This window comes from Calonectris borealis, chromosome 2 (assembly GCF_964195595.1).
Source record: "Calonectris borealis chromosome 2, bCalBor7.hap1.2, whole genome shotgun sequence".
NCBI classification, from domain to species: domain Eukaryota; kingdom Metazoa; phylum Chordata; class Aves; order Procellariiformes; family Procellariidae; genus Calonectris; species Calonectris borealis.
The window spans coordinates 124,032,349-124,056,014 of NC_134313.1; the positions used below are offsets into that span (position 1 = coordinate 124,032,349).

The 23,666-nt window shown below is 44.5% G+C and overlaps 1 protein-coding gene across 4 annotated transcripts in view; it reads right to left on the reverse strand.

The window, feature by feature from the left end:
* Positions 1-2,172: 2,172 nt before the first annotated feature.
* SH3BP5 (SH3 domain binding protein 5) overlaps positions 2,173-23,666 on the reverse strand; it is a 53,154-nt gene continuing 31,660 nt past the window's right edge. The window contains exons 4-10 of one of the 4 annotated variants that reach the window (XM_075143305.1): positions 22,270-22,434; positions 14,073-14,203; positions 9,980-10,022; positions 7,862-8,081; positions 4,286-4,543; positions 4,016-4,077; positions 2,173-3,621 (exon numbers count right to left, since the gene is read on the reverse strand). In XM_075143305.1, the coding sequence (XP_074999406.1) occupies positions 4,037-4,077; positions 4,286-4,543; positions 7,862-8,081; positions 9,980-10,022; positions 14,073-14,203; positions 22,270-22,434 (858 nt within the window). In that variant the 3' untranslated portion in view covers positions 2,173-3,621; positions 4,016-4,036. Of the gene's footprint in view, positions 3,622-4,015; positions 4,078-4,285; positions 4,544-7,861; positions 8,082-9,979; positions 10,023-14,072; positions 14,204-22,269; positions 22,435-22,561; positions 22,581-22,722; positions 22,862-23,666 lie in introns of those variants that run through there. The other 3 variants (XM_075143306.1, XM_075143307.1, XM_075143304.1) reach the window with 3 other exon arrangements.

Consider the following 23,666-nt stretch of genomic DNA (forward strand, 5'->3'; position numbering starts at 1 on the left):
ACTTTACTTCCACTGAGACAGTCATGCACCTCTTGACCCTTAAGTCTTCTCTGCCTGTAAACATGCAATTCAAGCTTTTAAACATTAAAATACAAAGCCTCATAAAATATACCACCAAGCATCCTGCACGCTTGCTTCTCACACACCGTACAGTTTTGAACTTGAGCATAAGAAGGATAACTGACAAAATGAAAGCCAGTTGCTGTAAGGGGCTTTAACAGGATTTACACTTTCTTTGATTCACTAAGGGAAGACTACTACAAAGAAATGATTTTTAATTCTCTATCAGTGGTGCAGAGGGATAACTGGAGATAGCCTTTTCAGAAGTTTAGACGTTCTCCTTACTTAAGCACTGCAAAGCCTTTTCTGTGTATTTTTTTTTTTTAAATCCTACCTTAAAGCTCCATACAAGACCCCATAATTCTGCTGTTTATAGCTCAGGGTGATTCACCCCCCCAGACACACACATCCCCTGGTTGGTTTTGTTAGGAAGACACAGGTTAGTCCACGGTTAACCCGATCCATCAGTTCTCAAAGACCCAGTGAGCAGTAGTACACGGAAGAGTGGTATCAACAGCTTCAATCCCATCTGTCCCGTGAGTTGGAGACTCAGTCCCAGTTTCCTGATGGGATTTTTATGTAACTATTTTGTACAGTAATTATGCACTTGACCACACACTATGTGGTGTTTGAACAGCCAGCTATTTAGAGTTAAGTGTGTGTACATATAATAGAGATTTTCATTGCTTAGTCAAAAAGGACATTTAAATTGTTTGATAATACCAAAGAGAAGTAGAATTCCTAGGTTAACATTTGCTTTATACATTCTCACTTCAGGGCAGCTGAAGTGATGACATATACTTTGATACACCAGAGGCTTATTTTTATACCCATGAAGGCAGCTACCATCATGTTACACTTCAGAATGCACTGTACGCCATAGTGATGGATGTTCATTTAAGTTTGTCGTATTTTTAATTATGGCTTTTATGACATTTAAAATAAAATGAGTTTTCCGTGAATTTATTAGACATGCAGTTCTGCCTGTTTGCTTGCACGTTTGAAGTGTGATTTACCTGCCAAGTCCGGGGGGTCGCCAAAGGAAGAAGGCTGCAGCAAGATCTTTAAACAAATCTTGCAGAAGCATGGTGTAAAAGTAAGGGTTTGGTGGGTTCCGCACCCTTTCGTACTTCCTGATCAATGGTTTTACCCTGCTGGGGGCTCAACCCAGTCAGGACATCTGCAAGGCAGCGCACACAACTATTTTTATATCCTGCTGAACATAAAATTAATTCATTGCCCAAGTGCAGGGAGTTTGGGTTTCCAGCCAGAACTGGCAAGATGAGAGGAAATTTGATAGCAAGAGAGGTTAAAAAAAAACAACAACAAAAAAAATCAAACAAGGAAACAAACAAAACCGAAAAAATACCCAAACAACCCAGGAAAGTATAGTGGGGGTTGACTGGCAAGTCTGCAGAAGTAACATATTCAACCACAAATACCTCTGCTAATTTTTCTAACTGTATGAAGCACAGACAATAGCTTAACTACAAAAGTTTAAGTAAAGGCATTTAATACAGTGGGGCACTTCTGTACTGCTTTTCATTTCGTATTTCATACTGTCAGTTCCAGCTTTTCCCCAAGTATTGGTCACATCAGAAGCTGGAACCACTGACTGCTTTCCTAAGCATTTATTGGGCTGGGAAATGCTACCAATGGCAGAGTTCAGCCTTCAGGTCTTTGGAAAATATAAGCGTATGAATATTAAAGGTATTGCAGCTTAACAGCTATGGTGTGTTGAATCTAATTTTTATGAAAACAGGTTTCTTTACCTCCTATTCTGCATGACCTTACAGCAAATCTCAGCAGCATTAAGTACAGAGGTGTTAGGTATCAGAAGACCTTCCTCTTTTCTGCGTACTAAGGGATTTTGGAAAACTTGACTGAAGCTCTGGTCTCACGCAGTCCAGAATAGAAAGTGAATCACATACACAGGGGTTCAGGAAGCTGGAAGGAGGTGACAGTTGTCCACGTACTGCAAAGGATTCCAATACCAGGGTGACACTGGGCTGCAATCTTTGGCTGGAAGTGGATATTTGAAGACTAAACTTGCTGCGGGAGAAGATTTGGTTCTTAACGCATGAGACAGACTTAGCTTGCACAGACTCGAAATGTGGAAAACAAAAGTGTTTACTGTAGTGTGAAGAATTTTACATTAATTTTGAGAATAGATACACAAGCTGTGGCAGGGACGAAATACAACAGGACTGCAAAAACATAGAATAGAAAATACTTTGGGCAGTACTAAAATTCCCATCAAATTAACAATATAAACTGACATCTTAGATAAAATGGTGCTTTCAGAAATGCTTAGCCACCAAAACTGAAGAGTCCTAGGATTTTTACTACCACTTATTAGCATAATTACCAGACACTACTACTGCCTAACAGCTGCTGGCAAAACATGCCCGTGCCCTTTCTAGTTTTATTGAACACTTTCTCTAGGGCATACTAAAATCCCAAGTCCCTTTAACAGTTATAAAACCCCACACAGTACAACCTACGGAGAAGCTTAAGAACACATTGTCAATCTACACTGGCAATTCCTTTTCTTCATGCATATTTCAAGGGCGAATCCCTTATCATAACTGTCCTGAAAACATCTACGACTCCCATTTTTGAGCAAAAAAACACTTAAAGTGCTGAAAAATAATACTTCACTTCTCAGGGAGGGGAAGGGCAAGGGGCCAATCAACTCTTTTTGGTCACTGGAATCACCCTCAGAGTCCAAGCCAGACTCGGGAAGGTGGCTAGAAAGGGCCTGCCACCGCTGAGTGTTACCATCCCCTTTCTGTCTGTCTGTCTCTTAACACCAGTTTTTATAGGCGTGACTCATCGTTATCCTTTCTGTGAGCACCAAGGGAAGAGTGAAGGCTTTTAGACCCCACACATGCAACAGCTTTCCTGTATACAAAATATTTCTACAGTTTCAGCATAATACAGACAAATACAGATGTTTAAAGAATATGCCACTTATACTCAAGAGATCCACTGTATCTAAAGAGCATTTCATTCTACAAAACTGAAGCCAAACCGCTCTCTGCAAATGTCTGGCTTGAATTTCAGACCCCCTGCTGGCATGAATTTACACAGGAACATTACTAGTTATTGCTTCAGCCAGGCTGCTACAAAACAGTTTACAAAGTCTGTGAAATAGGAGCACAGCTTAAACATTTGATAACTTGTCCAGCCTACAAAGGATTTACTGAATAAAAACTTCAGCCCTCCACATCAATTAGACTTCTTAGTGCAGTTTTAAATTCTTAGAGTAGACGCTTAAGATTTGGCATATATTATTGGCACAATGTTCTTCAAACACTTAGAAGTTCATGTATAAATATTTATACTCCCATTAATCAGGACTGGGCACAAGGAGGTCTCAGCCAATCTGGGCAGCTTTTCTGCCTGCGCATATTCCCTCTTTGATTTTCATGCACTGAAGGGAGAGCTGCTTCATTCGGTTATCCAAAGCCAGCCCCTCAGTGGAGCTGCTCCTGTTGCTGCTCCTATTCTTGTTCACTCTGTCGCTTGTCTTGTTCTCAGCCCCTTCTGCCCTATCCCCTGCAAAGAAAGGATTAAACTGGATGTTAAACCCGGATTTCATTCTGCAACTTAGGCTTCAAGCGGGTGCCTCTGCAGCTTCCTTTGCCAAAGCGCGCAAAAAAATATAGGAGCAGGAGCAAGATGCTTTAACGAAACCGAAGTTGGCCTTCCAAGCCGCGCTAGTCTTGTGCACTGCATCAGCAAATTACAGTGTAAACAGCCTTAGGTTGGAGTACACAAGAGCGGTGGTAATCCTCTAGTCTGAATTTGTCAGCAAGGGCTGGCAGAGCTTGCAAGAGGTTCCTTTTGGCACGTTATTTCTTTTTTTTTTTTCCTGGAAAGCAGGATTTTCAGCAAGCAGGACAGTAATTTAAAAAAAATTAAACTCAGATTTTCCTTAAAATAAACGTACCATCATTATCCCACTGATCACTTATTTCATGAGAAACCTCGAACCCCTCCACTGAGACAGAACTGGGGAAGGAGAAGAATAATTAAAGCATTTTAGATGTCATCGTTAACTGTGGGACGCAGGGCCTTCAAGAACTGCCTTCCCCAAGGAAGCGGCCAGCGGGTCAGAGCTCAGTGAGCTGGCGATATGCCTAGGGGAGCTGAGAAGGTTTTCCTGCTCCCTTTATAAAGCTGAAAAACATTGGCCCAGGGCGTATCCAGCTGTGCGTACCTCTTTCAGCTTCGCACTCGGGGGAGGATGCCCCGCTGCATTCGCTTCGGGGGCCGAGGACAGGAAAGATCATCCCGAACTCAGAGAGGGATACAGGGCTGGGCAGATCCAGGCTTCCAGGTCGCGTCGCGGGAGGAAACTGAGTGGGCATCTCACAGGGACTCGTAGGACCAGAGCTGAAGCTGGACACCGACTGAGTTTCCGAATCTTCCGATACGAAGCTGCTGCCGTTGTCATCCTCAAACACTTCTGAAGCCACTGCAACGTTCAAAGAATATTCCAGTTAGCAAACCTACCGCCTCCCGCACCTTCCCAGGCGAAGGCAGCTTCCCAGGTTTGCATCTTCTGTACATGCACTGCTAACCCCCGGGCTGCCTCTTCTCCCGCTCTGCCCCCTTTGCAAAGCCTTAACCCGGCGTTTCATACATGGATCATGAAGGCCTGACTCTCCTTTGAGGAAAAGCACACCTGCCAGCCATGCCCTGCAAGACCAGCTCTACACTAGCTACTGCTCCTCGTGCCAAGATGCTCTTGGATTTTTACTGTCCCTGCTGCCCCCCTGCCCAGCTGGCCTCGTTCACTTGTGGTCTTCAGTACATAACCTAGGCCAGGGCCTAGTCAGCGACCGCCCCAGCCAGCGCCATCTTGATCCCAGCACAGACTCCTGGTTATTTAAGGCACTAATTAGAAAGACAGAACTCCAAGGGCTGATTGCTTCCACCTTATCTTCCCACTTTTGCAGTTAAAATCCAGCATGAACTCCCAAGATCTCTTCTTGGATGAGGATCACCAAGCAACACCAAATTAAAAAAAGCCCCACCCACACATATCTTTTTCCCTGCTCATGTTTGCTCAGATGTGAATTCTAATTAAAGCAAACCAACTCCAAACTGTCTGGCTAGATTAAGCTACAGGCTCTTTGTCAGCAACAGGAGGAGGAATCCATTAAAGGTTCCATTTTGTGCAACACAGGGCTGTAGATTTTGCTAAAATTCATCATTTTTCCATCTTGGCTCATTGCGGGATGGGGACCTATGAACCAAAGACTTCTGCACACAAGTAGTCCCACTGGGATCAGAAGGTTTTTTACGTGCATCAGCCTCTACACAACAAAAGTGTGTGCTGGAGTCACACTGGTCTGAAGAAGTCCCACGAATAGCAAGACATTTACAGTGACCTGAGGTTATCTTCCATTACGCCTCCTTGCGATTCCTGCCATTGTTAGAGAGGTTCAGAACCGCCTTGAAAGAGCGGCAGGAGCAAAGCAGCAGCGTTAACGAAATGGCTCAAAGGAGAAGTTTCAAAGCAGTTCTTCTGTTACCCCGGCAGCCTGGGGCTCACGTGCACCACTCGGACACGAAAGATGCCAACAGAGGCAGCTACCGTCGTGGTTATTGCAGAGATGTTCAGCCTCTTCCTGCTGTATTTGAGATGGCAGAGCTGTACTTACACATTGCAGAATTGACCTAAAAGGCTTCAAACATAAAATGGGTAACAGCATTCCTGAGCCCCCTCCAGGGCACTTTGTGCCCAGAGAGAGTTTGTTGTGGTTTGGGTTTTGTTGTTTTGTTTTTAATGATGTCAAATCCAAGACTGCAGAGCAGCCTTTCTTCTCACTTGCTGTGTTTTATCAATATATCGTGAGCAATACAGATAACTTTGCAGGGGGTGAAAGCAAGAAAAGGTTGGGCAAAAAAAGATGTTTCCAATTACAGAAGCCCTGTACTTGGCAAGAAGCACTGACACCAGCCAGTCTACAACAAGCACAACTTAAACTGTAGCTTACTTATCACCATCTAAACTTACCATAACATACAGGAGCATCTGCTAGGGCCAAGAAACTCTTCCTGATGATGAGGTGTTTTATTCAACTCCAGCAGACAGAAATCAAGATATAAAAGGGCCTCGGTGGAAAGCCTCCACACGTTACAACGCATGAGAGCTTAACCTGTCGCGACTATTTTGCTTATTAGGTCTGGCAGGCTGCTAGTCCTGCCCTGTCATAACCCAGTTCTGCGTTGGCACTAGATGCAATCTGGAGTCCTTCCACCTGTGTCAGACTGTGCAATTCAAAGAGAGGGACGAGCCCGTGCTGCCAGTCCTTGCCTGCAGCCTCAGCAGCGGCCAGGAGGGCCAGCACCTGGTTGCTCTGAATTAACTTTCCTGCCTCTTCCTGCCCCTACATACCAGGCCCCTGAAGTCCTTCAGGACAAGAAAACCCTCAACTTGGTTATGGGAGGCCTTCTGGGCAAGGAGGGGGGACTTGTGGGCATCCAAAGAGGCAATCCCTGCCTAACTCAGAAAGGCTCAACCTCGGGACTTTCAGGGTGGCAGAAAGTACGCAGCCATACCAAAACCCCACTGCATCAGCTGGCCCAGAGACCGCACTCGCTTGCTGTGGCAACTGGGGTCCCAGCTGCGCAGTACTGAGTGAGAGAGCTCCAGCACATCATGCGCAAACTCCTGCCACTGCAGCGGACGGAGGCCAGCCCAGGGCTGCCTCCCAGCTCCCACGGCACAGCCGGGCTGTACCACGGACCTACAAGGCCTCAGCTCCAGTATGCACCAGCCTCTACGAGGGAACTGCACGTTCGGCCTTTGGGCACCGGGGTCGTGTAATTATGAACTGCAATCCTGACCTAGATCTCCCTGCAGAAATGGAGCTGAAATGCAAATTAAACTGGGATTTGTGGGACTAGGCAGCAAAAAAAAAAGACTTTATGCATCAAGAAGGGGAGAAAGTGTCCAGGAGAGAGGAAAAAGTAGGCCACATGCAACGTCCATCTTTCCACTTTCACCCAGAGCCAGGACAAAAGCAAACTCACAACAGACCGTTCCAGTCTTTTGAACCCAAAGTCCCCGCGTGCCACCAGAAAGCAGAGGTTACCTAGGCTTGAAGCTTGCTCGGTGGTTGCCGCTGTCACCCAAGAGAAACGTCTCTCATACAGAGCCTCTCAGTACACTGCATTAGCATATCGCTGCTTCTTCGCTTCCCTTGTTCACAGCACACATGCTCTGCTGAAATCACATATTGGCAAAAGATCCTGCAGTGCAAAGGAGCTTATCCTTACACGCCTTCTGCGCGAGCGTCACGCCTTTCTGTACTACCGTAGCCGTGACTTTAGTCCCTCTGCCACAGGCCCAGCGCTGCAAGACAAGCGCTTGATCCAAAAGGTCTGTTTCCAAACAGCACCGCCGCCTCAGCAACCTGGCTGAAAGACCTGCAACAGCCTGCGACCGCCCCAGGCAAGTCACCGACAGCAGCATCACTGGCTTAAAGATTAGAAGCATGCTTTGCAGTGCATTAGTTTTGTTCCTTTCATATAGCACTGTGCAAAAAAACAACAGTGATGCTAAGGGAACAGCTGATGCACTTCAGCTCATATCCCTTCCCCTTCCAACTGGCTCTTAAAGGATACAATCAACTCCTGTAATAACGAGAAGCGTAACACGTTAGCCACAGTCCCACAACAGCCAGCAAATTTCAAACTGCAGAATACACAGAGCAACCTTCATCTCAGCATTTCTTACGATGCCCATGGGATATTCCCAGGCATGGGAGCGCTGTGTACTCACTGGAGATGGTGTCCGACTCCAGTTTACTTGCTGACAGGTCTTCCACAGAGGTATTGCTCCCTTCGGCACCCACGCCACATCCTCGGGGCCCCATGGCAGTGGACCGTCTCCTCTCATGTATCTCATCCGAGATCATCTCCAGGTTTTTCAAGGCAGTCTTATACTCTCCCTTTGCCAGGGCCAGCTTTGCCTGCAGGTCATCCACTGTTTTCTTCAGTTGCTAACAAGGAAGACAGGTATTAGATGTGCTTTCACTACGAATGACGCACAGTAGGCAGTTCTCCATTATGTGTCCACGTGACCGGGCTCTGCGCAGGCAAGCTAGCATAAACCAGGGTTGGTATCTAGGTGATGGGAGAGTTCGTAATTCAAGAGCACCCCAGTGCAAGCAGTGGCACTTGTGAAGGAGACAGCAGCAAGGCAAACCACAGGAGCCAGGGGCTGGGACTGCCTCTGGAGTGTGGTAATGGCCCCTGATTAAGAATAGAGCAGGGGTCCCCCCGTTAACATGCAGGATCTCTCGTTAACATGAATGCCGCTCTCAACAGTATGTCGCTGCTTATCCCACAACCACCCCTAAGTTTGCTGGCAGCCCCTGCCTGCAGGGCACAGCGTGGCTGTGGGTCGTCCCTAAAGGGGCTAAGACTCACTCTCCTCTCAGCACCAAACCCATCACTTCTGGGTCACTTGGCAGACCAGAAAGCAGCAAGCGTCAAACCCTGACAGCCGTAATATAGCAGTTTCCGTGTCCCCAGGCACAAACCCCACTCTACAGCAAGGGCAAAAGTGTTGTACACTCTGTCTCCCAAAGGTAAAACACTGCTTGTGTATCTGTAGCTGTCTCAACTCTGTTTTATATTGTACATTAAAAGCAATCTATGCTGTCTTTTGTATTGTATTTTACGCAATCACCCTGCTTCAGGAGGGCACCGAGCAGCTGTCATGGAGAAGCAACAGACGCCCAAACAGTGGGCCTTTGCCTATGGAGAAAAGGGGATTTCTCAAAAGATGCCTCTAGCCAGAAGGGATTATTGGGCTGGCACCCAGCCCAGGACAGGTGAGGGTTCAGCTCCGTGCAGCAGCAGCTGCTGACCACGGCTATGCAGGCAGGCAAGGCAGAGGAGCAGAGGGCAGCCCAAGCCTGGAACCTGGCAAGGAAGAGGTGCGCGCCAGAGTCTCCAAGGCTTACAAAGAGCTGTTGCATCTCAGGCAGCCCAGGGAAGGGCTCACAAAAAAGGTGTGGGACATATCTTGCATCCGAGGCAAGGAATGAGAATCATCTTCTAGGTAGGCTCCTGCTGTCCTAGCAACCTGCTGGAGCCTTCCTGCCTTCCCAACAGTGCAAGGCAACGTGCTCCACTCAGACCCCGTGCACATCCCACATGCCTACAGCACCAGCCACTACCCTTCAACTCAGAGGAGGCAGGCTCCCAGTTTTTGGGGGGCCACATGCAGCAAAAGTCACTCAAATAGAAAGAAAGCAATTCTTGCATTTGAATTTTTATCGCGACCTTGCTCTCCCACCCCTGGCAGCTCCAAGACTAAGAGATGTTAATAGCAGGGATTATGATCCCATGCACAGCTGCCACGCCCGCCCCAGGGCCACTGTGCCCTGCGCGGCGTGCGCTGTGCCCAAGCACTGCCTAGACAGCGTTGCACCAGAGTGCCGTGCAGAGATGCCAAAAAAAGCCCTGGCAGCCTATCCAGCCAAACCCAAAACACTTCTGCCAAACCCAAAATCAGAAATTCACATCTGTGTGATGTCTTAGTACTATAAACAGGTTACTTGTTCTGTTAATTGACCCAACCAGTGAACAGAAAAGAGCACCCCAAGCACAGTTAAACAAACAAAACCCAGAGACTTCAAACTACAAAAAGTAAAGTCGGTCAAACCGTATTTGTTCGGTTCTGGCAGTAAGCAGCAGGGTTCAAACACTCTTACTTCACACAAGGAAACAAAGCCCCTCTTAGTCTTTTATCTTTAAAATGTGCTTAGCAAATTGCTCAAGAGGTTTTGAATTGAATTGGTTTTGTACAGAAACACAACACAGTTGTCAGAGCACTTTAGATGTAATTTCAGTATTTAGAGTTTCAGATAGATCTGAATTCCGTACGTACCTCTAGCTGGACATAGTACTTTGCCTTGAGTTCAAAATAAGGTCTGTGGAAAAACAAAGAACAACTGTTTACAATCACTGGGACTGAATGCAGAGTACTGGAGTGGGAGTTGCTCTCTTCGTAGCATTAACATGGCTATTTTGTGTTTCACTGTAATCCCAAGAGACTACTATCTAGATGACAGCACACCTACATGTGCCCTCAGTGTCTCTCTTTTTCCCCTCTAATATATCTATTTCCCATGGGTCTTTTGACCTAAATACAAATTGCAAAATTCCAGGTTTTGGAGTTGACAGCGTAATTCCTTCAGGCCTAGATTCTGCAAGATATTTAAATGCAATGTCCAGCTTCAGGCGTAGGCATCATCTCTGTATTCATCTGATTTTTGACTCCACAGCACATGTAAAGTCCTCACAGAAGGTGAACCTTGGACTTCCCCATGTTCAGATGTGGGGGTGGAAGGGCAGTTCTCGGGTTTTTCAGTGAAGGAGAGGGGACGAAGGGAGGTCAGAGCACACAGGCAAGGGCACAGCACTTCCTGCCAGTGGCCCACCAGGCGCTTCCCTCCCACTGCACGGCTCTCCAACAGTTTGCTTGGTCACGGAGGACAGTGTCACACCCGGTCTGCTTCCCGCTCTAGACAACAGAACTTGCTTATAAGGTTGCAGGAGGACAGTGGCACAAGAGGTGCAGTACAAAGCCTAGAAACTACATTCCAGCTTCAAAGTTTTGAAGCCCACAAGCCAATATCATCTGATATAACACTGGGCAGCAAAAAACCCCTGATTTTTTAGCAGGGCTCACTACCTTCCTCACCTCTCAGAAGGTCTCCTGGAAAGTATGGGAGCGATAAACAATCAGATATGGTTTTATATGAAATAGAATGTTAACTACCCTTGTCATATTTCTACCCTGACAGCAAGCCTCTTCCGAGCTGTAAATCCTACTGCAGCTACATTTTGGACTGTGCACCAGAACTCAGGAGTGTAAAACTGTGGCTTTCTGATCCTGTATGTCTTGAAGGGTTGAATTCACTACACAGTCATACACAAAATAACCAAGTCGCACTTCCCTGAGACTAGGTTATTTCGCAGCTTCTATCTTTTAATCAACCCCCCTACCACCACTAGGAGCCAAGTCTGCGATGTTTCCAGTGACACTGATCCAGTCAAACTGCACCTCTGCCTTCCCTCTCCGGGACATAAGCCTGCCAAAGTCTACACAGATGGACCTGCCAGGCATGGTGAAACATCGCTCTTGGGAGTCCGGATCCAACAGTTAAATAGTCAGTCATACCCCAAGGCAATGGGAGGGCAGAGACACTGACAAAACGGTGCTGCAGTGAAACGCGTGCAGGTAAAACAGTGAAACCCACTCACCTCAAACGACCTGATTCTTTCCCTTCCTTACCCTGATGCCAACTGGGAGGGAACAACCAGGCTTGAATCCTAACCTCCCATCAGTTTCCACCAGCCTGGGGGAAAAGCCCCCTTTCTATCAGCAAACAAGCACGTGTGCGTTTGTGTGGTGTGAAAAAAAATTTTTATATATATATACACACACACACGTATGTGTGTGCATATACACAAACACATATACATGCATGTATGAGCAGGCATGTTTACAGGTAACAGACAAGAAAGATGCCACCTAAGCCAGGAAAAGAATACCAACAGCCTGACGTGTAGGAGCTCAAACGTAAGCACTCTTCCTCACTCAGGGCTAACACACAGCCAGGCATCTGATGCCAGCAAAAAGCAATGCACTGGCAGGGTAGGGACTCGCATCTCCTTGGGTCACTTCGTTCTCTTACATCCACGACCCCGTAACTATTGAAACCTGGTCCATGACACAGCAGGGCTGGCGAATCGTTTACTGATGCAATCGGTGTCCTACATCATCAGCTGTCTAAGTCCATGACATCGCATAGTCAAGCAAAGTGCTTTTTAAGTAGATGACAGGAAGAGCGAAAAGCACTTTGCCCAAGTCACCGGAGCAGAAAGGGACTTCCAAAAACCAGCTAACACAGGCGAGTTCATTATCCTTCAGCTCAGAGGCACTGAGCCAGAAGATCTGGCGACTGTTAAGAACATGCTGCCGTATGCACATTCATAGCTTACAAGCAAGTAAGCACCCAGAAACAAAATTAAAAGCAAAACCAAAACAAAACAATCCAATAATCATCCACTCATCAACTTTACACAGCAAATCATCTAAATGACTTTCCTGCAGGCTGTCCCAGTCTTACTTTCAAACAGTAATGCGTTAAGCATCTTAATCCAGACTTAAATGAGCAGCAAATGCAAAACATTTTTTGCATGAAAAAAAGCAACTCATTCAGCATGTCTACCCACAAGTTTATGGAGAGAGAGGATGGACAACATGGGCCTGAAAGGCCCAGGCGTTAGAGCCAACCCTCCCACACCACCCAGGGAGAAGGGCAAGAGCAGTTTGCTGGTGTTAAATCCTTCCTGAAAAGCAGCTGGTAGCCAGTTACACCCTACAATACAAGCAGCCGCAAATTCAGTGGCCTCATTTCCCCGTTTTATGTAGCCACTTGACAGCAGTGTTGGTGACAGATGTTTTCAGCTCAGTTTCAATTTTCCTTTACGTGAAAATTGCAATGCTGAGAGACAACTGACCTTTCCAACATCCCTATGTAGTACGAATTCAAATACATCCACGATAAGCCTGTTTGTGCCATCGGGCATCTTCCACTTTAACACGAGGTTAGAATTGGCATTTTCTGTACACCCCTTATTAAAGGATCTCCAAAACACCCTACCTAGGTGGTTTATGCTGCAGTCAGCCCTGCTGTGAGACAAAGGAGTATGTTGGGATCCTTCCACAGAAGTGAAAACCAGCTTGTCTTGAGGAGAACGATACAAGACAACACCCCCATGAGGGTAGTTTCAGCAAGGAAATGAAGACTCGGAAAGCAAACCACACAACAGGCAGCTGGGGCATCAGGCTCAGCACCATCATTGTTATAAAAAGGTATGTAGGACCCCACTGATAACTTATCAGGGTCTTTATTTTAAATCTTGTTGTAAGGAAGGAATTCCTAGCAGCCAAACCACTTCTCAGATTGCTCTTATCCAGAGGAATCTGTCATTTAGTGATCTGATGATGTTCTTCACAGTCCCTGTGCAGTGCTAGACAAACAGCATGCAGCTCATTCTACGAAGCCACGCTGCTACGCTGTTTCAGCAAACATGCTTGAATCTTCCTTGAGAAGTGCTAATCCCTTCTTGAATTGAGCAAACACCAGTTGACTGATTTCACCAAAAAGTCATTTTTAGATGGAGGGATTAAAAGCTAGCAGCAAGCAGATTGTTTAGACAAGCTACAGTCTGGAAATATAAAGAAAACAACTGTGAAATATAAAAAGGATTAAGAATTGATTGTAAACAGGGCCAAAATTTTAAACAGGTTCTGAGCAAAAAGCTGTTTCACTTCTCAGCAACAGAGCAAAACTGCACATAAAATGCAGTCAGATTTAATAATGACGGTTGCTGCTTAGCTATGCTCTCTGAAGTGTGTTTCCTTCCCCAGGAACAGCTCTCGCACAGCTTTGCTACGACAGCGTTAGGAAGTAAACAAGTCTGATGTACAGCATGCTATGCTGATGCAGTCTCGCACCTTTCAGGTTTCTGTCACTTTCTTTGTTGCTCTAACTAAAAATAAGAACTAAACCGCAAACAATCCTAAGCTGCAAAACATTTACGCACAGAGCTCTGCAGCTCTGTGGGCAGCATCTACGTGAATCCCATGAGCCTGTTTCTCACGTCACACACCAGCAAAGGGTTCCATGCACTAGAACAAGACCGAGAATATGCCCAGAAAAGGCTTCTTATCCCACTTAGTTCACCAGTCTATCAAGTCAGGTACTTCAAAAGACACTTAGAAGGACAACAAATGCAAGGACAAATACCAGTACCAAGTGTGCTGTGAGGCTGTTGCATGCAGACAGGAGCCCAAAGGGAGACATACAAAGGGCAACACACTTTGACAAGTTTGAAAAACCCCATAGATTTGGTATCTCCCCCAAACAGATTTCACCACTAAATTCATCTCCAAACGTAAAACGTACTTTGATTTATTGATGGCTCTTTTCAGCTTCTTCTCCAGTTGTTTCATCCTTCCCATGGCGGCATTGTATTTGGCTGCAGTCTCCTTGTGAACCAACTCACTTCTCGTTTTGGTCTGTTCTGCCTCCATGACCTTCAAGAGGGAAAAAACAGGTTGAGTGGCAAGACACAATGATCCATGCCTTAATTAACAGCATCTTCATAATCTCTCCAATCAGCTCATGTCAGGAAAGTGAGGGTATAGAAAAAATTACTGTCAATGAACCTATTTAAGTGTCTTTCCTGAAAGCAGCAGCAATATGTCAGATTTGCAAACACTCTGTTAATTATGACAGAGGTGTTGCAGCTTCTTGCATAATCTCTCTTACGGGAAGTTCAGAAGAGCCTCAGATGTTGGGGTCATCCATTTTTTAACCCAGTTAGACATTCAGGAGCGGAGCAGCTCTAGCAGAATTCACCCAGCTACATTTAACAGCGTTGTTTCTGTTCCCTCCTGCTTCTCTCACGGGAGCCCGCCTGTCCCAGCGGGGAGCCGGCAGGCTGCTCAGCCCCCGGCTGCAGTCCCACCACTCTGGAAAGGGCTGAAAACCAACCACAGCAGTGCGAGGACTGAAATGCAGTTCAGCCTGAATCACCAGTCACCAGAAAACAGCGTGTCGAATGACTGCCTGTTCGCAGAAGGCCAGGAAGCCGGCTTTTCTCGTAAAACAGCTGACCAGCCTCAAATCACGGTTTCAACATCGAAAATGCACAGAGGTTCGAGCCCTGAGCTGACACCCCTACCAGGCAGATGGGGGAAGCTATGCTGATGACCAGCCCGCTATCCAGGCAGGCAGATGTTTAATACGCAGCAGTCCCAGGCCCAGCACGTCAGCCGCTCTCCACAGCCAGCCCCAGCCTTCCCCAGCCAGCCCAGCTGTAACCCTGCTCACAAGCTAGCAAATTCTTCAGGCAATCATTTCTTCAAAGCTTTATAAGCAAACGCTCACTGCGGTGGCATTTTGCAGCAATTAGGAGTCTACAAAAGCAACAGGAAAAGTAAATGTCCCTCCATTAGCTGCTCTCCTGGTATCCCATAGTTACGCTTTGCCAGTAATTCTATCCAGGGTACTTTTCCTGTGCAAATTTGATATGTCAGCGGTGTTAAGTCAGAAAATTCTTCTTTAATGCACGAACAGTCAAGATCCAGACAGGGAGGTAACCGATTTGTTTAAAGTAAGAAAAGTGGTGACAATCTCTCCATTGGTCTGGCAATGAGGAGGAAGCAGGCAGTTTTCAGGCTCCCTCTCTCGCAGCTATGAAGGTATCCATACAAAAAATGGCAGGACTTGGTTTTCTCCAGTACAGTGGATTACGAAACGTCTCCGCTGTGAAACCAATTACTCCACAACTTCAAGCAAATTTGCTCCAACTGGCCCCCACCACCAGAACGTGCATCTGAACTCTCAGATCCAGAGAAAGAGAATATTCAAGGTATCTTGATTTTAAATAACCTCACCCACAAAGCTCTAATTTCGTGAAAGCATCCTAGCTCTCAGGCTGAACTGAACAGAGAAAAGAGCACGGTCAACTTTGACTTGCTCAGAGTGCTGTTCCTCTCAGGAAAACTGTCGTGTTGTCCTTTCTGATGCCTACATGAAAGCGTGAAACTGCCACATGCCAAAGCTGAACTGCATCAGCATCAACTAGAAGCTGTTGCTGGCACAACTGGAGGCCACGTTTTGCTCATCTGCACACACCACTTATTATTAAACAAAGAAGTTGCTACAGAACTTTAAACTACGAGAAAGAAAGGTTTCCAAAGGCTCTTTTGATTAGATATAAAATAATATACTCAACTCCAACACCCTTCAACTATTTTATATATAAATAAGACATCCACTTTTGAAGAAAGGTCAGAAAAATAATCTATCAGATTTCATAACAGGCTCGCTCCTGCATCCTGAAAACAAGCCTCTTATCTTGAACAACTGTTCAAAGGCTAGGTTGAGGCAATGACTTTCCCTAGTCAGACAAGGCTGGTTTTACCATGGAAGTGTCTTAAATTAAAATAGAGTCTCCAAAGACTGCACAGAAGCTGGTTTGCCTTCTTTGTAGTGTGGCAAGGAAACTGCAATTTAAAAATGCTGGAAGCTACAAAATAATGAAGCGGCTGGAATTTGCCAATGCTCAATTAAATACCAATCGCATCCATTCTTGGGGCAAAATTAGCATCAACTTTGATATCTGTGATGAACCACACGATAAGTACTACCAGCACCAGGGTCATAAAGCAGGTTAGGTGTCCAGTATCATGTTGATTTTGCACATCTTTCATATCAAACATCACAGAAATGCTGAACCCTGCAGAATTGGGATTTGAGGATGGCAGATTGTAAACACCTCAAAATATCTGACAAAATATGGAATTTGCTGCCAGCCATATATACCCACATTCATTATGCTTTCCAGAAAGAAAAAAAAAAAAAAAAAGGTTGTATACTTCATCCTTTTGAGAAATCAGCGATGTAAGGAAAACCATTTCCCCCCACTCCCTTGTTTTCCTATGGGCATTCTGTCATCGTGCTCACATTACCCGCACAAATCTGCGGAGAAGCCAAAGACAGCCTGTCCCCTTCCCCCGGGAGAGCGGCTCAAGGTGCACGCCCAAGGCTGAGGACAATACCTGGAAGACTGTGAGGTACCTCACAGTCCATGAGATCCATCACCTGCCAAGATGCATTTAAGCACTTCATTCAGACAAGAAGAAACAAAAAGATCATCCACCCCTCCAAAAAAGCCACACGGCCTTTAAATAGAGAAGCCGTCCATCAGGGCAGGTGGACAGAAACAGACTGCAAACCGTGCTGCCAACTCTACATCTGTGAGCTTCAATGTAAGACCACCTCACCTTTTAAAAAGGTCTTAGAAGACCACTGACAAGGCTTGTGTGGGAAAGAAGTACTTTTTATCAGACCTAATAATAAGGTTAGGGAAAAAGCAGTCTTATATGGACTTGTAAACAAGCTTTTGGTCACAGTCACCAAATAAGCTGTTTTGTCTAATAAAAGTCACTGTGCTTCTACCACCAACCTTGCCTTGTTGATGCTCCTAAGCCATCACAGATGCAACAGCATCCCTTAGAAAAAGGCAGAGATAAAAGTGAGGATGACACCTCTTCAAATTAAGACTGCTCAAGACACACCTCTCCTCCTTACATTGTACCTGCCATTCATACCCTTGGGGTGAGCAGGGGACATACTCTTGCACAAAAATATCCAGAGGGGGTAAACTTCTAGGATGTCCACACATTCACTGGACATTTCTGTAGCCCACACCTGTCCTTAATTACTAGATCATCTATTCCAGGCAGAACTCATTCTCCCAGGTAGCACAGGCTACAAGATACAACTATTGGAAAACAAAAACAAAACCCCAACACAGGTATCAGTCAATTCCTCTTCTCTCCTTTCCTACCTTCTATTTCCAACCCAGATGTCTGGGAAAGGAAGGTCAGAGTAGAGTATATATTTCTAGTGAATAAGCCTGTACAAGTAGCTTTGTTCCCCCCAAAAGATTTGCATGATCTGAAGTCAAAGCTGGACTCCAGGCAAAATTTCAGTAATAACAACAGATGCAAAAGGAAAATTTATCAGTGAAATTAAGCAAAGCTGACCATCTAAGCCAGAGAATTACTCCGGACAACTGCTTCTTTCTCAAAAAAATTAAATTGATGACTCTTCTAGGGGAAGAATTAGAAATAAAAGCGGTAAGAGACAATGCAAGATCAGTAAACCAGGAAGACAGAATCAACAATACAAGGGATTGCATTTAACCCCTGCATTTCCAGGGTGAAGTGACAGAGAGATTAGGGCAGGGAAGGATGTGGATATTTTTGTTGTTTTTTTCACAGACTTTTCTTTTCCCCCTTTCTTCTCCAAGTATTTCTATCTGCAGGAAGTATCTCTTCTCTCTACATCACGAAAGCACCCACGCATTTTACACTGACAGATGGTACTTGACAGTGTAATATCAAAGGGAGCTTCAGAAGCCAAATTAAACCAAGCGGGAGCATGTCTCCTCCCTCTTCACTCTCTCCCCATCCCTTCCTTTTTAAAATGTCTCATGATCAAGAGCCAAAACATTTCTTCTCCCTGCCAGAATTTATGAACTGAACATATCTCAGGAAAGACTGTAAAAGCAGAACCTTTTTAAAGACTGCAGATTGCATCGGCAATTAGAAATTAGCAATTTCTCTTGAAATTCATGAAGGATCTTCCTTTCTGCTCCAGCTTGTCTCAAACTTGAGGTAACACGCATCTGTCAGCACTTTCCTTTTGTACACATATATGAATGATTTTCAACAGGAGTATAAAAGTGAAGATCTCTCTCCTTCCTCCCTCCAAAATTCTCCATCCTTTGGCCCTTGTATAGCCCTGCTCTCTGCACCCCAAATTATTATAATTCAAGGTACTAGCAGATAGGCAGCACACTTCCACTTCCCGAAAACATTTTCTCCAAATTTTAAAGACAAACTGCAGCTACCAAAAATCTGGTAAGCCAATGGCTAATAGTGAACAGTACTTTTCTTCTTCAGGCAGCTCAAGAGCTCATCAAACCTATCTACATGCAAGCTAGGTGACTACATTTCCATCATAATCAACAGAGAATTCATCTTACAATGAACTTGCCCCTCTGGTCACATGAATAGCTCTCCAGACACCATCAACTTATTGATCAGACCTCCTTTGACTATAATGGAAGTTTAGGCAAGTAACTGGGATGTACAAAGTAATGTTCTATAGACACCTGAAACTGATGAGCTAAATCCCAGCCTAAGTGTCATTACACTTACCTCAGATCTGTGGAGAAACGGACATTTAGGAAAAAAACACAGGAATTTACCCCAAAATACACGTCAAGTTAAGAGTAGAAGCGGGTAAAGCAGCTGCCTGACTTGCAGGATTGCATCACAGTCCTGTGCTTCACTGTGGTCAACACATAGCTCAAGCACAGACATTTACAGGGATTAGTTGCATCTTCCCAGGCAGGCATCCAGCTCCTATTTAGGCACCCAGCTTCCTTTGGAAACATAGCTCAAACTGCAAGGTGAAAAAATTGCCGAGTGACAGCCTGTACTCCCTGTACCTATTCATGCTGGTCCTGTCTGCTTGCGAATAAAAACATCTTCCACAGGTTATGCTTCCAGCCCACCCAGGATAAGCAAAATTTCAGTAACTCTCCCATTTCTCATCAGTTTAATGATATGATTTTCTATATCAGTGGCTACAAAAGCCTTGTTTACAGTAACCCGTTAGACTGTCACATTAAAAATAGTGTTAATAGCTTTTCAGTCTACGAAGAAATCAAGAAGCAATTACAACATGCAACCCTTATCTCCATTTCCTCCCAGTGAGGGTCTGCAAACAACATTTCCTGTTTGGTACTCTGGAACCCAAATCTTTGTCCGCATCCATTGGGTCAAGTGCAAAAGTAACCTGGCAGTATTTCCATACATGCCTGTATTAAAAATAAGCGTCTCATTTGTTCTCTTGCCTACCCTTTTCCTTTATGCTCTCTGTTTGCACTGTTTGTCAGCTACTAAGCTGCTACAGGGCTCAGGTTTTGTTCCAAATTTCAGATTAATTCAATAAAGTCTGCTACCTCTGCCTAAGAATAGCAAATAAAAACACTTCACTCTTGCCTGACGTTTCAATAGAGAAACAAATGAATTAGTAGTCCACTTCTAACATTTGGCAGAGGTGCTTTTCTGCACTTGATTCACTGCTGTACAAGGCCCAGTGCAAGATTATTCTCCGTCCAGTACAACTGTCATTTATAAATACCAAAATAAATAAATAAATGCCAAAAAGCTAGCAAATCCAAACAACTAGAGTGCAAAAATTTTCTCCAAGAGTGATTTTATATGTGGAAGTAGAGGAATTCTATTTCTTAACCCTCTGCCTTCACCCTCAGAAACAGTTTTTTTCCATTAGTAATTTCTAATGTAATTAATAGTTAACGATCTGAGTTAACAGCAACACTGTGGCAGTCAAGGAGAACTTTTGTTCTAGTAGATCTCATCCTCCAACCTGTTTTCATTCACAGCTTGGTAGGGAATGGTGACGTTTTCTGCTCCTTGAGACCCCAATTATTCTGTTTACCTCACTGAACGCTAAGCACTTCACTAATTGCATGCACTGAAGCCAAGTAAGTATTCACTCTGCTCCTAAAGAAGTTATAAAACTCAGTCAAGCACTCCAAACAAACTAATGCTGGGTCTGTTCAGTCAGGACTTCCAACAGCATTTTCACTCTTCTTGGCTCTGGCCCTAGTCCTAAGACCTCTAGTAAGGCCAATGAAAAATCACAAGACAAACTTCCATGTAACTCTTTCAAAATCTGCAGTACCCTGGAAAGGTGCAGATAGGTGCTTTCTGGGAACTGAGCTTACCCAGACTATTTTAAGCACCAGGAAGAGTTGGGTAACACGCTTTCCATTCAAGGAGCCATCAGCTGCTCTATACAATCCAGTCTGTGCCTAGGAGATTTTATAACTGCAGTAAATAAACCTAAGGTTCCTATTTATTGTTTAGCTGTAACCATCAGAGACATTATGGTTTGAATCAGTCCTCCGACAAGCAGATATTCTGCATGCAGTGATGACACGTGTCAACACCACCAGCATGACTCCACCAAACACTGTCAGCAGCCATCTTCTGCTCTAAATCACTAGGTTTGCCCATCTCAGGTGTACTCCTCTCGCAGACTATCAGCAAAGGATTAAGGGTTGTAGAAGGACACAGGGATCCCTTTGAAATATCCAAGGAAAAAAGGAATCCATCTGAACTCTCAACATTGCTAGCATTTCCTTCCTCACCCACCCCAACACAAATTTCCGTTACGCCAGCTAGAGAGAGGTACCTGATATGTGGTTGCTATCACTCTTTACCAGATCTCAGCAGTTTAGCCGTCAGGAGCTCTAAGCAACTCCTTGGATGTTTCCAGTTTTCTCGCCTATCTATTCTGAGAATCAAAAATTGTGTATGCATTTCTGGGCTTTGCTCATATTAAGCAGGGGTAGCAACTAGGGAAAGTGACAGCTGCTGGTGTCCTGGCGCACACGCACTGCAAAGGTGGGGCTCCCTTCAGAAACACCAGAGGTTGCCAGATCTGCAAATACCTAATGATAACAGGGACAATAACACAAACAATACCCTGGAGTTTGTTTTCTCTTTTTTAATATATACCAGGTTTTCCATCTCTCCCCTACACACAGCCAACATCCTTTTTTCTTCAGGCAGCTGGTTTTTACAATTCACTCTGAAATAGAGGCTTTCTTATAACTGAGAAGCTTCTGCAACAGAACAGAGCTACTGCACTGAGGACTGCAAGACAATACAAACATTGTATGGCACGCTAGCATACTTGGAATAGCGAGTTCAGCTTCACTGGCATATTAAGGGAACTCTGACAGAACAAAGGTTTTTAACTTTGATTTTTGGTTCTTTCATGTAAAAAAAAAACCTTTCTGCCTTTTTTTTTTTAAAATAGACAGGAAAAAAAGAGATACGGTAAATGACAGGAAAATTCTCCTTGCTAAAATGAATACATCCTTTCATTGTTAGACAGTGCATCTCCTCTGTAAATTTAAAAAGACTTCACAAAGGAGGTAAGACCTTGTCTAAATTTGAAAGTTAATTCAGGATAGAGCAGTGTGCAAGCTTAAAATGCAACACCACACATTGTTGAGTAATTCTACATTCAAACACACGTTTCCGAAGCGAAGTGCCTTGTTCAACATGCTCCTTACTAAGAACAGAGGATACTAAAATTGGAACTCTGTTTTTCCAGAGTAAGACTTTCCATAACATACGTATTCAGGAATAGCCATCCCTATGCAATTATTCTGGCATAACTCCAAATGCAGATATGCCTTAAGATATTGTTTATCCCTATTATATAGGTGGTAATTATTTTTCTTTAGAGAGCTACTCCACTAGCTACTAGCACAGCCAGATAGAGAACTATTAGTTGTCCCAGTAGCAGCCCAAGGCCCAAATCGTTTAACTTCAGGCTTCGTGATTTTCTGTAGCTTCATTTCCTACATGTCATGTATCTGGACCAATACAAAAATTTGGTCTTTCAGAAACTAAGCCTCATACACCACCAGAGAACACAAAATATGGAAAAGACAGATGCTGGGGCAAGTTTTCATTACCCTCTGAGTAGCATGGTTGAGCATCTCTTGCCAAGCAGAGTCAAACTGACGTTTGTCGTCTTCCAGTAGCCTCTGCTCAGCGAGGGAAATGGTCTCTTTCGCAGCACGCAGCACTTCAGTGGCCCTCTGAAAATCCTGAGTCGCCCTCTGAGCTTCCAGCTGTGCCTAAAAAAGAGAAGTTGGGATCAGAGACAAAGGAACCCTCACAGTCATTTTTAGAAGAATGTTTAGAAGATCTACCACACTAATCCCGGGACTTTAAAACACCACACCAGCATTACTGTTTCCCAACCTTTTACTTGGAAGTGATACATGTTTCCTCACTGGACTAAGCACTGCTAAGACAGCAGTTCCCAAACAGGTAATTCACAAAGAACTCTCTCATGGTGTTCGTAGTAAAAAAACCGCACAGCTGATGGCCTACAAATAAGTACCTGGCTGAGAGATAAATACCTTATGATGTAGGTTTAATCATTGAGAAACAAAATAAAAGAAAACGCAATAGCAAACTTGTAGCATGTCAAGAATACATTGAGAATGGCACTCCCTGAATTTAGTCAGGGTGGATTTTTATCTGGTGCACCATTAATCACGCTGAGGAAACGTTTTGGGAGTATTACATTGCTATAAAGCATAAACAAGTTTTCTGAGAAGGTGGCTGCTAATTCTTTGGACGTTCTTCTACTTTGCTATCGCTGGGACACAACTGGTACAGCAAGTCCCCAGTACACAGACACTAAGGTAACCAAGGGAATTTGCAATGCATGTAAAACACAGATAAAGGCCCTGCTATGTCCTTTGGAAACTGCTGCTTCTTTTCAGCAAAATAACACAAGGTTTGAGCTTGAAGGAAGCACTTTCAAGTGTCTGCACAGAAGCGGGGGAGAACACACGTCTTCTGGTGAACTATATGGCTCTTGCTGTGAAAGCAAAGACTCCTCCGAAACAACATATGACCTTCCCAGCAAAGCATGCTGTCTCTTAACTGTATCAGCACTTTACTGCTCTAGAGCCTTTTTGAGGTTGACGCACAAATACCTTGTTTAGCTCAAAAGTAAAATCTTTACCTGAACTTTTGTACATTATATATTTCATAAATTTCTATTTAAAGTAGTATTTTTGAGCTGTTTTGCACTGAAAACACCACACTTCAAATGTAAGCTTCCAATTAATTGAACATCCAGCACTGTGAAGACAGTTTTTGTTTACACTTCAATGATTTTTTTTTTTTTAGAAAATAAATGGGAATTACCCAGTTTATACATATGGGAAATGTCTTTGACCAGACATGACTGACAGAACAAAATAGTGAATAAAACTTTACATGTCATGATATACAGAGGAGTCTGAGGCTGAAACAGGGGAAAGGGCTCTGAGATACAGAATACTAAATTGAG